The sequence below is a fragment of the Bufo bufo genome, chromosome 1, assembly GCF_905171765.1.
Source record: "Bufo bufo chromosome 1, aBufBuf1.1, whole genome shotgun sequence".
In the NCBI taxonomy this organism is placed as follows: Eukaryota; Metazoa; Chordata; class Amphibia; order Anura; family Bufonidae; genus Bufo; species Bufo bufo.
In genome coordinates, this window is record NC_053389.1 from 811448790 (window position 1) to 811466537 (window position 17748).

At 48.2% G+C, this 17748-nt stretch overlaps 1 protein-coding gene across 1 annotated transcript in view; it reads right to left on the bottom strand.

Annotated features, from left to right (window-relative positions):
• Positions 1 to 378: 378 nt before the first annotated feature.
• The window catches only part of EFNB3 (ephrin B3), a 60826-nt gene continuing 43456 nt past the window's right edge, over positions 379 to 17748 (bottom strand). Inside the window, exons 2-5 of the mRNA XM_040415220.1 lie at positions 13428 to 13723; positions 8378 to 8470; positions 6164 to 6262; positions 379 to 1854 (exon numbers count right to left, since the gene is read on the bottom strand). Coding sequence (XP_040271154.1) covers positions 1466 to 1854; positions 6164 to 6262; positions 8378 to 8470; positions 13428 to 13723 — 877 coding nt within the window. The 3' untranslated portion in view covers positions 379 to 1465. The remainder of the gene's footprint in view (positions 1855 to 6163; positions 6263 to 8377; positions 8471 to 13427; positions 13724 to 17748) is intronic.

Genomic DNA, 17748 nt, shown 5'->3' on the forward strand with positions numbered 1-17748 from the left:
CGTGTATAGAGGGCTTAGGCTACATGAAACCATGTCTCTTTCCCATATATTACTTAATGGGATTTCACGACGGCCCGTGACGTCTTATCCCTGGTAACGCAAACTGCGCTCTAATAACCCGACCTGTCGCTTCCTATCAAAACCGTCCATACGATCCCGAACAAAAGGGGCCTTTATTTGGCCCCTCGTCGCCAATACCTCCTTGACAATAGCTTACGGTTCTCAGGTTGGCGTGGGAGATGAAGGAGACTGCTTCATTTTCACAGGCTATGATTTCATTCGAAGGGACTTGGGTAGGAGACCGTCGTCAAGTCTAAAAATGGACCCCCCCGCCGTCGTCCTGCCCCGGGGACCCCGTCTTTTATCAAGAGTATTTACTCGCGGAGCTGACATCTTCAAATATCTTTCTAAATGCTGAGCCGTAAAAACTACATCTACTTCGCTTTTTTTTTTTATCGTTCATTTTCGTTCCCGCGTCTCCCTGGCGACCGACACTTTAATGCCATAGCGGAGAGAGTGATGCAGAGACAGGGAAGGAGAAGAGGGGGGGGGGAGACAGAGGAGCGAATAGTCCCAATCCATCACCATGGATACAGGGCCTAGCTTAATTACGCGCGGTCCCCCCCTCTCTATATTTCTCTCCTGTGCCCCCAGTCGAGGTGCTATATTTCAACGTGTCCCGACGCGCGGCCGCAGTTGGAGCCGCGTACAAATGTGTTTCTTCTTTTCATTCCCTTTTTCCTTTAAACCTGGATTTTTACTCACAGCAAAACAATAGACATAAAAAAAAACAGGACTCGCGGTGCGTTCCGGGGACACAATGTCGGAAGGGAAGGTGTTAATTATTTTTTTTTAATAAAAGACGTCGGCTGCTGAGGAGGGTGTAAATCTTCGGTCTAAGTCATATCTTGCAGAAGGCGAATAGTAAGAAACGGGGGGAGAGGGGGGTAAAGGCGATTTATGTTTTTTTTTCTTTTTAAGGCTTTGGGTTGGAAATTACAAAAACACAAAAAATAAAACAGAGAACGGCGCTTGTCGTCCTCGTCTCTGGCGCTCCGAGGCATCAAAGTACAATTCAAGATATAGATTCAAAATGGCTAATCTGGCGCTCATTGACCCCTGCCCCGAGCCAGTGAAGGAATTGGCGGTTTGCGGCTTTTTCGCGAAGCGTTCGGCCGGTAAGGCAAATAACCCATTATACTTCAGCGCTTGTGGCAAGGGGCTTGAATTTATTCGCACCGCGCCTTCCCCCAGGGGTTAAACTGGACGTGATATGGCGTCATGGGGAATACGGGCACGGCGTCTGGGTGGCAGGGGCACGTGGGGCTTTGCGGTAAAGACTTCCCTTTCACATTGTCCTGCCCCCCGCCATTTAAATATCCTACAATAAGTCCCCACCCTCCATACTTGACGTAAAAAGAAAAAAGAAACTATAGGGTTAAGAAGCCTTAGATGGCGGGTTTTTTCATACTTTGTAATAGATATTGGCCGGACTCTGGCTCGCCATGTCCTGTACAATATAGACGGGGTGTCCATAGTCTCCGCTGACCTTTTCATAGTGAGGGCAGAAGGCACCCCCTTCTGAAGGCCGCAGGGGCATGATGATGTCACTGGGCTCGTGGCCGTTGTTGTTACCCCCGCCTCTCTTCGGGGACGTTATAGAACCCAACGACAGAGGAGGATGTCTGGTGTCGCTGTGCTTGGCTTGGCGACGTTTGTGGCACGCCCACCCCACCACACCGAAGACGAGGAGCAGGAGGAATGCTCCGCCAGCTGCACCCGCCACCAGAGGCACATGGGAGTTGGGAAGTGGACCGTTCTCTCCAGTCTTTGTTGCATTGCCGGATGTATCTCCTGAAAAACAGAGAAATATAGGAAGTGAAGGGTTAATGTTAATTATCCTCCTGCAGGGTGATACATATAGAAGGAGCTATGAGTCTGCTCCTCCTCCTGTAGGGTGATACATATAGAAGGAGCTATGAGTCTGCTCCTCCTCCTGCAGGGTGATACATATAGAAGGAGCTATGAGTCTGCTCCTCCTCCTGCAGGGTGATACATATGGAAGGAGCTATGAGTCTGCCCCTCCTCCTGCAGGGTGATACATATAGAAGGAGCTATGAGTCTGCTCCTCCTCCTGCAGGGTGATACATATAGAAGGAGATATGAGTCTGCTCCTCCTCCTGCAGGGTGATACATATAGAAGGAGCTATGAGTCTGCCCCTCCTCCTGCAGGGTGATACATATAGAAGGAGCTATGAGTCTGCTCCTCCTCCTGCAGGGTGATACATATAGAAGGAGCTATGAGTCTGCCCCTCCTCCTGCAGGGTGATACATATAGAAGGAGCTATGAGTCTGCTCCTCCTCCTGCAGGGTGATACATATAGAAGGAGCTATGAGTCTGCTCCTCCTCCTGCAGGGTGATACATATAGAAGGAGCTATGAGTCTGCTCCTCCTCCTGCAGGGTGATACATATAGAAGGAGCTATGAGTCTGCCCCTCCTCCTGCAGGGTGATACATATAGAAGGAGCTATGAGTCTGCCCCTCCTCCTGCAGGGCGATACATATAGAAGGAGCTATGAGTCTGCCCCTCCTCCTGCAGGGTGATACAGAAGGGAGCTATGAGTCTGCCCCTCCCCCTGCAGGGTGATACATATAGAAGGAGCTATGAGTCTGCTCCTCCTCCTGCAGGGTGATACATATAGAAGGAGCTATGAGTCTGCCCCTCCTCCTGCAGGGTGATACATATAGAAGGGAGCTATGAGTCTGCCCCTCCTCCTGCAGGGTGATACATATAGAAGGGAGCTATGAGTCTGCCCCTCCTCCTGCAGGGTGATACATATAGAAGGAGCTATGAGTCTGCTCCTCCTCCTGCAGGGTGATACATATAGAAGGAGCTATGAGTCTGCTCCTCCTCCTGCAGGGTGATACATATAGAAGGAGCTATGAGTCTGCCCCTCCTCCTGCAGGGTGATACATATAGAAGGAGCTATGAGTCTGCTCCTCCTCCTGCAGGGTGATACATATGGAAGGAGCTATGAGTCTGCTCCTCCTCCTGCAGGGTGATACATATAGAAGGAGCTATGAGTCTGCTCCTCCTCCTGCAGGGTGATACATATAGAAGGAGCCATGAGTCTGCTCCTCCTCCTGCAGGGTGATACATATAGAAGGAGCTATGAGTCTGCTCCTCCTCCTGCAGGGTGATACATATAGAAGGAGCTATGAGTCTGCCCCTCCTCCTGCAGGGTGATACATATAGAAGGAGCTATGAGTCTGCTCCTCCTCCTGCAGGGTGATACATATAGATGGAGCTATGAGTCTGCTCCTCCTCCTGCAGGGTGATACATATAGAAGGAGCTATGAGTCTGCTCCTCCTCCTGCAGGGTGATACATATAGAAGGAGCTATGAGTCGGCCCCTCCTCCTGCAGGGTGATACATATAGAAGGAGCTATGAGTCTGCTCCTCCTCCTGCAGGGTGATACATATAGAAGGAGCTATGAGTCTGCTCCTCCTCCTGCAGGGTGATACATATAGAAGGAGCTATGAGTCTGCCCCTCCTCCTGCAGGGTGATACATATAGAAGGAGATATGAGTCTGCCCCTCCTCCTGCAGGGTGATACATATAGAAGGAGCTATGAGTCTGCTCCTCCTCCTGCAGGGTGATACATATAGAAGGGAGCTATGAGTCTGCTCCTCCTCCTGCAGGGTGATACATATAGAAGGAGCTATGAGTCTGCCCCTCCTCCTGCAGGGTGATACATATAGAAGGAGCTATGAGTCTGCCCCTCCTCCTGCAGGGTGATACATAGAGAAGGAGCTATGAGTCTGCTCCTCCTCCTGCAGGGTGATACATATAGAAGGAGCTATGAGTCTGCTCCTCCTCCTGCAGGGTGATACATATAGAAGGAGCTATGAGTCTGCTCCTCCTCCTGTAGGGTGATACATATAGAAGGAGCTATGAGTCTGCCTCTCCTCCTGCAGGGTGATACATATAGAAGGAGCTATGAGTCTGCCCCTCCTCCTGTAGGGTGATACATATAGAAGGAGCTATGAGTCTGCCCCTCCTCCTGCAGGGTGATACATATAGAAGGAGCTATGAGTCTGCCCCTCCTCCTGCAGGGTGATACATATAGAAGGGAGCTATGAGTCTGCTCCACCTCCTGCAGGGTGATACATATAGAAGGAGCTATGAGTCTGCTCCTCCTCCTGCAGGGTTATACATATAGAAGGAGCTATGAGTCTGCTCCTCCTCCTGCAGGGTGATACATATAGAAGGAGCTATGAGTCTGCCCCTCCTCCTGCAGGGTGATACATATAGAAGGAGATATGAGTCTGCTCCTCCTCCTGCAGGGTGATACATATAGAAGGAGCTATGAGTCTGCTCCTCCTCCTGCAGGGTGATACATATAGAAGGGAGCTATGAGTCTGCCCCTCCTCCTGCAGGGTGATACATATAGAAGGAGCTATGAGTCTGCCCCTCCTCCTGCAGGGTGATACATATAGAAGGAGCTATGAGTCTGCTCCTCCTCCTGCAGGGTGATACATATAGAAGGAGCTATGAGTCTGCTCCTCCTCCTGCAGGGTGATACATATAGAAGGAGCTATGAGTCTGCCCCTCCTCCTGCAGTGTGATACATATAGAAGGGAGCTATGAGTCTGCCCCTCCTCCTGCAGGGTGATACATATAGAAGGAGCTATGAGTCTGCCCCTCCTCCTGCAGGGTGATACATATAGAAGGAGCTATGAGTCTGCCCCTCCTCCTGCAGTGTGATACATATAGAAGGGAGCTATGAGTCTGCCCCTCCTCCTGCAGGGTGATACATATAGAAGGAGCTATGAGTCTGCTCCTCCTCCTGCAGGGTGATACATATAGAAGGAGCTATGAGTCTGCTCCTCCTCCTGCAGGGTGATACATATAGAAGGAGCTATGAGTCTGCTCCTCCTCCTGCAGGGTGATACATATAGAAGGAGCTATGAGTCTGCCCCTCCTCCTGCAGGGTGATACATATAGAAGGGGCTATGAGTCTGCCCCTCCTCCTGCAGGGTGATACATATAGAAGGGAGCTATGAGTCTGCTCCTCCTCCTGCAGGGTGATACATATAGAAGGAGCTATGAGTCTGCTCCTCCCCCTGCAGGGTGATACATATAGAAGGAGCTATGAGTCTGCTCCTCCTCCTGCAGGGTGATACATATAGAAGGAGCTATGAGTCTGCCCCTCCTCCTGCAGGGTGATACATATAGAAGGAGCTATGAGTCTGCTCCTCCTCCTGCAGGGTGATACATATAGAAGGAGCTATGAGTCTGCCCCTCCTCCTGCAGGGTGATACATATAGAAGGAGCTATGAGTCGGCCCCTCCTCCTGCAGGGTGATACATATAGAAGGAGCTATGAGTCGGCCCCTCCTCCTGCAGGGTGATACATATAGAAGGAGCTATGAGTCTGCCCCTCCTCCTGCAGGGTGATACATATAGAAGGAGCTATGAGTCGGCCCCTCCTCCTGCAGGGTGACAGTCCTCATCCTCCTCATAAAGTATTATATAGCACTATCACGGTGGTCTGTATTCTGTGCCCTCCTCGCCCCATTTTTTTTGCCTTGGGCAGTATCATTGGATTAAAATAAACTGCTTTAATTAAGTCTAATTAAAAAGATCGAATCTGCACTTTAACTGGAGGAACGCATTAAATCAGCTGAGGGCCGGGGGTTGTGAGGGATGGGGGTTGTGAGGCGCGGACGGGGGGTGAGGCTGTGGTCTCCTAGAGGTTCCAGACATAATAAGTGTCTCATCTCCTCGCTGTCAGCCCCACTGTCTTCCTTCTGTCCAAATTGCCAACTTTATTAAAGAATATCCTTCAAACTGACAGCTCAGTGGTTCCCCGTCCTGTGCTGCAGAACCCACCGCACAGCCCTCTCGCCCCACCGCCGTCCAGCCTTCATCGCTATACAGAGCCCATTAACCCCTCGCTCCCCCTCACATGCCAAAGACGCTCTTAGCTATTCTATACACTGGCTGTAGAATAGCTGATTGTGGTGGGAATGATCATGCCTGAGGTTAGGTTGGGCTTGTTTTGGGGCATCTGGTTGAGGACCCATAACAGGAGGAACCTCTCTCCTAAAGAGTAAAAGATCTTTGTCGTATAAGACGTCTCCATGTCTGAAACAAACCTGTAAAGTTTGGGGAGTCCGGGTTTGGTACTGACGGCAGGAATCCTGAATCTTTATCTTTCCCTGGAGGTCTGCGTGGGTGGTTGCCTCCATCAGGACCTTAGGAAAGAGAAGAATCAAGAGAGTGAGGGGTTAATTAGGTAAGGAATGGGTGTGTATCACTTTAAGAACTGGCTGACTGCTGGGTGGAGGATATGACTCCAATGTAAATGAAGTTTTAGATAACGACTTACAAATATATGTAAATGCCATCACTATGCATATGAATAGGAGTGGACTTCCAATTAAGCTGGGCCTCCAGCTGATACCTTTCATCCTCTCCAGAGCATCGTAAGGATCCTCAACCTCCACTCAAGTGTCCACAGAATAACAAAATACCAGACTGGTAAATCCAGAATCCTCCAAAATCTCCACGTAATCCACCCCCTAGTCTGTCAGGAAACTATTTCTACTCCATTTAATTCCATCATATTTACCCAACCTGCTAGTCTGACTACTGCTGATATCACCTCCAGCCACTGGCCTTATCTTTTTTATAGCTTCATCATCTCCTCATCAGACCATCCTCATCAGCCAGCTACTGGCCGATCCTCATCATACCTTCTTCATATCCAGTCACTGGAACATCTAATGCTACTGGTCCAAAGCTATCATACCACCATCATTTCCAATCACTGGCCCCATCCTCATCATATCACCATCATCTCCAGCCACTGGTCCTACCCTCATCATATCTCAATCAACTTTTATCACTTGACCCATCATCATCATACCACCATCATCTCCAGATACTGGACTCATTCTCATCATGATCCTGTCATCTATAGCCACTGGCCTCATCCTCATCATACCACCATCATTTCTAACCACTGGCACCATCCTCATCACTCCAACATCAACTTCAGGTACTGGCCTCATCCTCGTCATATCCATATTATCTCTTGCCACTGGCCCAATCCTTGTCATATCGCCATCATCTCTAGCCACTGACCCCAACCGCATCATACCCCCATCATCTCCAGCCTCATCATACCATCATCTCCATCCACTGGCCCTTTCTCATCATATTTCCAGCCACTGACTCTTAATCATCAGCCCTCCATCATCTCCAGCCACTGGTCCTTCCTAATCATGTCTCCATCATCTCCAGCCACTGGCACATCCTCATCATATCCCCATCATCTCCATCCATTTGCCCCATACTCATCTTCCCATCATCTCCAGACACTAACCTCCTCCTTATCATATTTGCATTATCTCTAGCCACTGACCCATCCTCATCATTCCAACATCACCTCGAGTCAGTGGACACAATCCTCATCTTACCTCTATCATCTCCAGTACCTGGCCCCATCTTTTTCCTACTACCATTATCTCCAGACACTGGCCCCATCTTCATCATACCACCATCCTGCCTTGCCATGGGCCCCATCCTCGTTATACTACCATCATCTCCAGTCACTAGACCCATGCTCATCATACCAACATCAACTCTGGATACTGGCCTTATCCTCGTCATGTCTACATTATCTACCTCCACATATCTCCATCATCTCTAGCCACTAATCCCATCCTCATTATACCTCCATCATCTGCAGTCTGGGACCCCATTCATATCATAACTCCATAATCTCCAGCAACTCTACCCATCCTTCTTATTTTACCGTCAACTCAAGCCACTGGCCGCAGTATATCCAAATATTGCCCTTATCCTTGTCCTATCTCCATCAACTTCAGTCACTGATCCCAATAACCAACCTTATCTCTGATCATCAGCTCCCTCCTTAGAACTCATTGATCATCTCCAGTTCCTGCTCCCTTCTCAGCCAAAACTCCATCATCTCCAGTTACTAATGCTTCTTATTTATTCCTCGATAACTGCTCCCATCCTCTCTGTTTTATGTACATTGCCTCTGGTCATTGATTCCTTTGCTTGGGCACACCATAATCATCTCTACTTATCGTTTCCTTCCGTCCTCCATCACCTTTCTTTATGTCACACCTCAACCATAATCGACTCCTTCCACTGGATACATCTTCAACTTCCTCAAGTCCTTTCTCTTGGTCTTACCTCCATCTGCCCTATCTCCTTAAGGCTCAAGTCTTCTCCTTCCTCTAGCATCACCTGAGGTCACTTTTCTGCTTCCTACCCCTAGTCATTCATTTTTCTTTCCTCACGGCTAGAGATAACATCTGTTGTGGTGAGATACTTACTCTGTCCAACCTTTAAAGTGACCTTCATGCCTTTGGTCTGACACACACCACCATTGAGATTTTCCAACCCCTCCAGGGTACCATCCGAGGTGGCTGAAACAAGATGTTCAAAGTGTTTACAAAATGTAGAGTGGACAAAAATAGGTCATGTCTTTGATATTATAATTCATCGTCATTGTACATAGATACTCGGTATTATAAAGCTCAACACGGAACATGTTACATTTAAGGTCACGCAAGTACATCTCTGCACATGACTCAACAGAGTAGCAGCCTTTGTTGAAAAGCATTGTAGGCTACAAGCTCACTTGTTAACGAGGTCTGACAGCCATCTTGGGTCCTGTTTTATTAAATCATGTCCCCCACTGTCTCTTGTCACGGAAGAGAGAGACCACAGCCAATCAGAGGCCTAGGCATTGGGGGGGCAGCGAGACAGAGGGTGTAGAATGACATGCCTGTGGGGGACAGGGTTAGAAAATGCGGAGGGTGGGAGAACGAAGGGGGGACATAGATATGATGAGAAAGGGTAAGGGACAGACAGCACAGATGGGTTCGACTATTTCTATAGCGCAAGGACTGCATAATCAAGAGGGCATTGCTTGCTGGGTACATAACAGGATGGAGAGCAGTACTGGACCTACATTCTGTAGACAAATCTAACAAGGTGGTCATGTATGGTCAGACACTTCATGACATTGATGAATACTGGTTAGTGGCTCGGTGATACACAGAAATTTCTGGAATTCTCTGTGCAATATTCAGTGCACCCTGTCATCGGCTTGCCAATTCAAGCAATGAAGGCCAGAATCGGGTGGACCACTATATTTACAATGCACTGGAAAGGTCTTCAGACCCTTTCACTTTTTTCACATTTTATGTTGTGGCCTTGTGTTTAAAATAAAAAAATAAAATAAAAAGATCACATTTCCCCCATCAATCTGCACTCAATAACCCATAATGAGAAAGAAAATGAATTTTAGAAATTGCTAATTGATTGAAAAGGAAAAACTAAAATCTAACATTGACTTAAGTATTCAGCCCCTTTACTCAGGACACAGGTATTCAAACCCTTTACTCAGGACTTAGTTGAAGCCCCTTTGGCAGTGATTACAGCCTCCAGTCTTTTTGGGGATGATGCCACCAGGTTTGCACACCTGGATTTGGAGATTTTCTGCCGTTCTTCTCTGTAGATCCTCTCAAGCTCTGTCAGGTTGGTTGGGGACCGTCAGTGGACAGCCATTTTCAGGTCTCTCCAGAGAAGTTCCATTGGGTTCAGGGCTGAGGCTGGGCCACTCAAGGACATTCACAGAGTTGTCCCTGAGCCGCTCCTGTGTTGTCTTGGCTGTGTGCTTAGGGTCATTGTCTTGTTGGAAGGTGAACCTTCAGCCCAGTCTGAGGTCCACAGCTCTGGATTAGGTTTTCATTAAGAATATCTCTGTAGTTTGCTCCATTCAGCTTTCCCTTTACCCTGACCAGTCTCCTTGCCCCCCACAGCATGATGCTGCCCCCACCATGCTTTACTGTGGGGATGGCATTGGGCAGGTGATGAGCAGTGCCTGACTTCCTTCTGACATGACACTTAGAATTGAGGCCAAAAAGTTCCATCTTGTTTTCATCAGACCGTAGAATCTTGTTTCTCGCAGTCTGGGAGTCCTTTAGGTGCTTTTTTTTGTAAACTCCAGACAGCTTTCATGTATCTTTTACTGAGGAGAGGCTTCTTTCTGAGGATCTTTGGTGCTCAGTCAGTGTGACTATTGGGTTCTTAGTCTCCTCTTTTTCCAAGGCCCTTCTCCCCGTATTACTTAGTATGGTTGGGCAGGGTCATGGTTGTTTCACACTTCCATTTAAGAATTATGGAGGACACTGTGCTCTTAAGAACTTTCAGTGCAGCAGACTTTTTTTTTGTCCCTTTCTCCATACCTGTGCCTCCACACAATCCTGTGTCTGAGCTCTACAGGCATTTATTTCCTCCTCATGGCTTTGGTTTTGATCTGATATAGACATAGACCTTATATAGACACGGCGGTGTCTTTCAAAATCATGACCAATCAACTGATCTTACCACAGGTGGACTCCACTGAAGGTGTAGAAACATCTCAAAGATGATCTAGAGAAGGGGAGGGGGCCTGGAGCTAAATTTCAAGTGTGATAGCAAAGGGTCTGAATACTTATGTCCAGGAGAAATTTCAGACTTTCCTTTTTAATAAATTTTTTAAATTTTCTAAAGTTCTGTTTTTACTTTCTGGGGTCTTGGGTGCAGATTGATGGGTGAAAACTAGATTTTTTTTTTTTTTTTATCTTGGCACAAGACTGCAACGTCACAAAATGTGAAAAAAAATGAAAGGGTCTGAAGACTTTCTGAATACATTGTATATGCCCCAACGTGACTGGTTTCGGCATGACTTGAGAGCTCCTTGTTCTAGCATGATTTAGTAGCTCCTTTTTGCACCATGACTTGGGAGCTCTTGATCCCACCACATGTATCACAGGCTTGAGTACATGGATTCAACATTTTTCAAACATTAACAGATAAAAACATGACTGAAAGTCAGTCTTGTAAGCCAAGACCTTGCAGGACTGGATATGCGGGAAAACAAATGTTCACATGAACAGTCTCAGAAGTCTGAAGAAGATATAAACAGGATCAGTGCTTGTACAGAGATGTATAGTCTATAGCTTATGGCAAATATAGAGGTGGCACAGTATAGATATGAAGATTAAAGCATGGATGGATATCATGATGTGTAGTTCTCCGGTGGCCATCTTTACTGTATATATGGGGCAGAACTAATTGCTGCCATGGCCCCCCCATTCAGCTACCAGTGAGGGAACCTCACTCTTAGTAAATTAAGAGGCTGATTCACTGATCTACCCAATGATCCCATTTGTGGTGGGTGAAGAACCAGGACTGGTGGACTCCCAGGAAGACCAGCTCCAAGGAGTATTTAACTAAGGCGACTCTGCCCAGGATGCTTGGATGAGCACTGGCAGAAAAGCAACGTGAAAAACGGGTCAACTTTTGTAACTAGTTCTGACCATATTACGAACCTGGGGTGGCTACGGTCCAGAACTTTAACCAAAGGGATGACAGGTAAAAGTGGTCATAACGGATCACGTTATAACACAACCAATGTGTCTCCTCGCCATTTCTGAGTAGTAATTTAGTAACCACCCCCTATTTTCTCTCTGCGTTCTCCCACAATCCACAAAGCCATGTGGTAATTAGCAGCAGGTAAAAGAGTCTGGTGGTAATGATGAGTAGACGTGTTCCTCCCGTCCTCCTCGCCACGTCTCCCCCCCACTCTATTCCTGACCTAAATGTCAGAGCTCATTATTTCCACTCACTAGCACAGCAAACAAGAGCACCCCGAGGGGAAGTGCAGCAGAGTATGGAGGGAGAGGCTGGCAGGCGAGATGTGTGGGGAGGAGGGCGACTTCATGGACGTATTTAAGGAACGGAATGGAGAAAGACCACGGGATGGGGGGATGTGGATGGAAGCCGAGGTGGAAAAGTCAGTTCCTTCAAAGATGGATAAGATATAGAACAAGAAAAAAAAAACATGATATTGTGAAGATCTCAAGATGATCACCATCACCCAAAAACCAACTTAATACTAAAGAGCTCAAGATGATTACCATTACCCAACGAGGTTCATTCATGACCTAGAAATTCTAGTAGTCATATGTGTTTCTGGAAAAGCTGGGTAATACTTTGAAGACAGGTGTCACCAGAGCAACCATAACATTTGGGCCCCTTTCAGCTACTGCTTGACACCTTCACACTCCAAATCTCTTGGGCAAGGTGTCCTGTCCCATTTTCCAACTCAAACCATTGACATGAGCATGAGACCAACAGATATGGGCTGCTGGAGAGAGAAGGCCAAGCCTTGGTTGGTCCTATCCCTTTTGCTACTGGACGGTGAGAACCTGCTCAGGGCTCCTCAATAGCGGTGGGGAGGTTGCCCAAGTGCCATGGTGTGGAAAGAGAAACCATGGACTCTAATGGACACCCATTTTGGTCTTTGTGATGGGGCGTCTTCTCTATTTTATGTCCATCATGGACATGGAAGAGCTCCTCCAAACCCCATCTGTACTGGTCGAAGACCTACATGACTCGGCCTCAGATGATTTCTGATGTATATCACCTTTAAAAATGAACAGTGCCTCAGGTGTTCACCAGAGAGTATGATTTATGAGGAGATTGGGTACATTACTAAGGGCTGGGGCCCCTTGAATTGGTGGGATGCCGGTTTACGGACACCATCAATATTTAGAAAATCCAATAGATCTGATACTTGTGGCACAGGATAAGAAAAACAGGTCTGCTTCCAAAAACAGTGCCACATCTGTCCATAGGTTGTGTCTGGTACTGCAGCTCCACAGTGTGGCGCTATTATTTGCAAGAAAGCAGCCATGTTTTTTTTTAACCCTTCAGTGCTTCAGTAAATGCTAATAGGTTCCTGCCTTGTATGCCATGGATACTTAACCTCTGGCATCCAGTTACTTAAAGGGATAGTACCAACTCCTATAAAATGACTACCTCCTAAAATATCTTATGTTGTAGAGTAATCCCTGACTAAACCAAGTGTCTGCTATTTCTAGGGGATCATTCAGTCACAAATCTTATTGCGGTTTTTGGTTGATTGCTGCAGTACCAACTTTCACCTTTATATATTGGCAGAATCTTCAAAGACACCAATGCAACAGTGCCCCCAGTTCTATTAGTCTTCAAACAGCCATACCTATTGATTGAAGCTTCGTCCATACATGGCTGTTCCTATTGTTTCTGTGGAGGATGGGAGGCTCACCGACTGCAGCCACCACTAGGGGGAGCTCACTGCATACTGTGTTATTAGTGAATTTAATGTATAAATTGTATACAGGGAGCTCCCTCTAGTGGTGGCTGCAGGCCAACAGAATTCTGTGATGTAACTGTGCAGGGGATTTGGAGCTCTGTATTGTAAAAACAGCCTTGAGAACTGTGAAGATATAGCAGAGGCAGCCAGGCTGAGGGCGTCATCATCCATTATGACATCACAGACGTGCTCACCGATGATGTAGTAGTCCCGATGGGATTTGAACTCATGACCCCACAGGTTGGGGCTGTACTCCTGGAATTTGATGGTGAAGCGGAGGTCTTGCCCGGGGCGATCACAGGTGAGGAGGAGGTTGGGTGTCCGCAGGACAGAACACATTACGACCTCTTCTTCCGTGCTCACCAAGTAAAGCTTATAATATTCATAGGGGGAGGAGGAGAAAGGACCTCGAGGCTCGGAGCGAGGACACAGCAAGTCCAGGCGGTCCCCGATCTGTGGATATAGCACGTAGCCCTCAGCATCCTGAAACCTGGAAGAGAGAGGAGAGGCTGTTACTGAGAGGTCACCATATACTGAATATGGAATAATAGTCATATCTGTGCCTAGGAAAGCTGGGTGCTTGTCACATGGTCTGTAACCCAGCTGTCATAGAACATATCCAAGTCTAAATCAATGTTAGATGTAACCTGCTTAGAGTTCTACCCCCTAACAGTGACATCCACAGTGCCCCCATAACAGTGACATCCACAGTGCCCCCATAACAGTGACATCCACAGTGCCCCCATAACAGTGTCATCCACAGTGCCCCCATAACAATGTCATTCACAGTGCCCCCATAACAGTGACATCCGCAGTGCCTCCATAACAGTGACATCCGCAGTGCTCCCATAACAGTGACATCCGCAGTGCCCCCATAACAGTGACATCCGCAGTGCCCCCATAACAGTGACATCCACAGTGCCCCCATAACAGTGACATCCACAGTGCCCCCATAACAGTGACATCCACAGTGCCCCCATAACAGTGACATCCACAGTGCCCCCATAACAGTGACCTCCACAGTGCCCCCATAACAGTGACATCCACAGTGCCCCCATAACAGTGACATCCACAGTGCCTCCATAACAGTGACATCCACAGTGCCCCCATAACAGTGACACCCACAGCCCCCCATAACAGTGACATCCACAGTGCCCCCATAACAGTGACATCCACAGTGCCCCCATAACAGTGACATCCACAGCCCCCCAAAACAGTGACATCCACAGTGCCCCATAACAGTGACATCCACAGTGTCCCATAACAGTGACATCCACAGTGCCCCCATAACAGTGACATCCACAGTGCCCCATAACAGTGACATCCACAGTGCCCCCATAACAGTGACATCCACAGTGCCCCCATAACAGTGACATCCACAGTGCCCCATAACAGTGACATCCACAGTGCCCCATAACAGTGACATCCAGAGTGCCCCCATAACAGTGACATCCACAGTGCCTCCATAACAGTGACATCCACAGCCCCCCCCATAACAGTGACATCCACAGTGCCCCCATAACAGTGACATCCACAGCCCCCCCCATAACAGTGACATCCACAGTGCCCCCATAACAGTGACATCCACAGCCCCCCCCATAACAGTGACATCCACAGTGCCCGCATAACAGTGACATCCACAGCGTCCCCATAACAGTGACAGGCACAATGCCCCCATAACACTGGCACAGCGCCCCTGCCCTATATAGCCGCTGGAGCTACATTTAAGGCTACTTTCACACCTGCGTTCAGGGCTCCGCTTGTGAGTTCCGTTTGAAGGCTCTCACAAGCGGCCCCGAACGGATCCGTCCAGCCCCAATGCATTCTGAGTGGACGCGGATCCGCTCAGAATGCATCAGTCTGGCAGCGTTCAGCCTCCGCTCAGCAAGCGGACACCTGAACGCAGCTTGCAGCGTTCGGGTGTCCGCCTGGCCGTGCGGAGGCAAACGGATCCGTCCAGACTTACAATGTAAGTCAATGGGGACGGATCCGTTTGAAGATGACACAATATGGCTCAATTTTCAAACGGATCCGTCCCCCATTGACTTTCAATGTAAAGTCAAAACGGATCCGTTTGCATTATTATTTTTTTTTTTTTTGTTCATGGTTATGCAAACGGATCCGTTCTGAACGGATGCAAGCGTTTGCATTATAGGAGCGCATCCGTCTGTGCAGACACCAGACGGATCCGCTCCTAACGCAAGTGTGAAAGTAGCCTTACCCATTGACTTCTGATAAAGCATTTTTCCGGTCAGATTTCATGCAGTCCATACAATACAAACTCTCTTCTACTGTGCGGTTTGTTACAATGTATCAGTGTAGGGGAGAGCTGCCTAAGCTGATGAATTGTAACAAACCCCCAGCTGCATGAGCAGGACTATTAGCTAAGGCTGTTGACAGCAAGCAGAGATCTTGAAAATTGTAATTGAAATTGAAACAAGAAGTTGCAGAGCCTTTCATTAGACGGTGATGAGGCTGGGGCCGGGGGTCTCCATTGTCCCCCCAGTGATTTGTGGGGGAAGGGAAAGGCCAAAAAAAAGGTGCTCGCATGGTTACCTGTGGGGGGTGTACTAACAGGCCCAACTCCCCTCATCCCCCTCTATTGTTATGCACAGTGGACTCGTCCAGGCAAGAGATAGGACAAAGGAACGTGACAAGACAAAGGATGGGGGAGGACGTGGGAACATCTGGTAATAGCGTCTGCAGCCCCCCTGTCCTGTGAGCGGCCGGTCACTTATTATTATTGGTCAGGGGGAGTTCACGTCACCGTTATTTTTCTGTTCTTCTCATCCGTCAGAAGGACAGAAAAAAAAAACGGATTCTGTCCATAAGACTACATGAAAAACGGACATGTGACAGAGGCTTTTGTAGCGTCCGTCACGTGTCCATTTTAAGAACAATGGACGTCTATGGGGTATTCATACAGCGGTGGATACTGGACGTCAGAACATGTTCTGTCTCCTCCGCTTCTCTGAAAGTCGTCAGTTAAAAAAACGTCCCTTAAAAACTGACAGTGACTCCATATTTACCAGAGGGTTTTTTCGTCTGCGTGTGGCCGTTAGAAGAACGGAAAACTAACGGTGAGGTGAACGCGGCCGGACTGGCGACCGCTGAGCACCTCCGAGGGAGGAGGGCATTGCACCCACACACTTGGCATCTGCTGGCAGGCAGACGTGGAACACTGGCATCCAAAGACTGGCACCGTTCTGCTGTGAGAGGGGGAGAGAGAGCTGGAGAGTGACAGGAAGGACACAGATCACTGCCCGAGTACTGCACAGGAGGTGTATCTAATCCTGAACTGTGTGATACAGTCTGCTGAGCTGTGTATCTAATCCTGTCCTGTGTGATACTGCCTGCTGAGCTGTGTATCTAATCCTATCCTGTGTGATACTGTCTGCTGAGCTGTGTATCTAATCCTATCCTGTGTGATACTGTCTGCTGAGCTATGTATCTAATCCTATCATGTGTGATACTGTCTGCTGAGCTGTGTATCTAATCCTATCCTGTGTGATACTGTCTGCTGAGCTGTGTATCTAATCCTATCCTGTGTGATACTGTCTGCTGAGCTGTGTATCTAATCCTATCCTGTGTGATACTGTCTGCTGAGCTGTGTATCTAATCCGATGATGTCTGATACTGCCTCCTGGGCTGGGTATCTCAGCCCTCCTTGGATGGTGACTTGCTATAATGCAGTAGTCCTGTGATGATGATGATATATGGCGGTATTCCGCGCTCTGACGCTGGTATCAGACCGGGGGCGGGTTATTAAAGGGGTGTCTCATGTAGAAAGCAGTGCGCTGTAGACCTCGTCATGGTACGTGACACCGCGCTCAGAACCCCTTCATGACGTCCGTATCCTGCTCCCACCATCCTGGTATTATCTGGGCCTTTTATCTGAATGGTCACCATATAATACCGCATATAATACTGCATATAATACCGCATATAATACTGCATATAATACCGCATATAATACCGCTCTGGATGACTGTGGGATAATTCTAACTATTACAGACTAACGTAAAAAGTTGCACATATACTACAGGTGCACGCCTCAGCTGCTGCAGAACCTCCACTAGCAAAAGAGAAAGTAGAGCTTTAATGAGGTTAATCAATAATCAAAAATACCAGTACAGAGCTATATACCATCCCCCCAGTACAGAGCTATATACCATCCCCCCAGTACAGAGCTATATACCATCCCCCCAGTACAGAGCTATATACCATCCCCCTAGTACAGAGCTATATACCATCCCCACAGTACAGAGCTATATACCATCCCCCCAGTACAGGGCTATCCACCATGCCCCCAGTACAGAGCTATCCACCGTGCCCTCAGTACAGGGCTATCCACCATCCCCCAGTACAGGGCTATCCACCATCCCCCCAGTACAGGGCTATATACCATGCCCCCAGTACAGAGCTATCCACCGTGCCCCCAGTACAGGATTACCCACCATGCCCCCAGTACAGGGCTATCCACCGTGCCCCCAGTACAGGGCTATCCACCGTGCC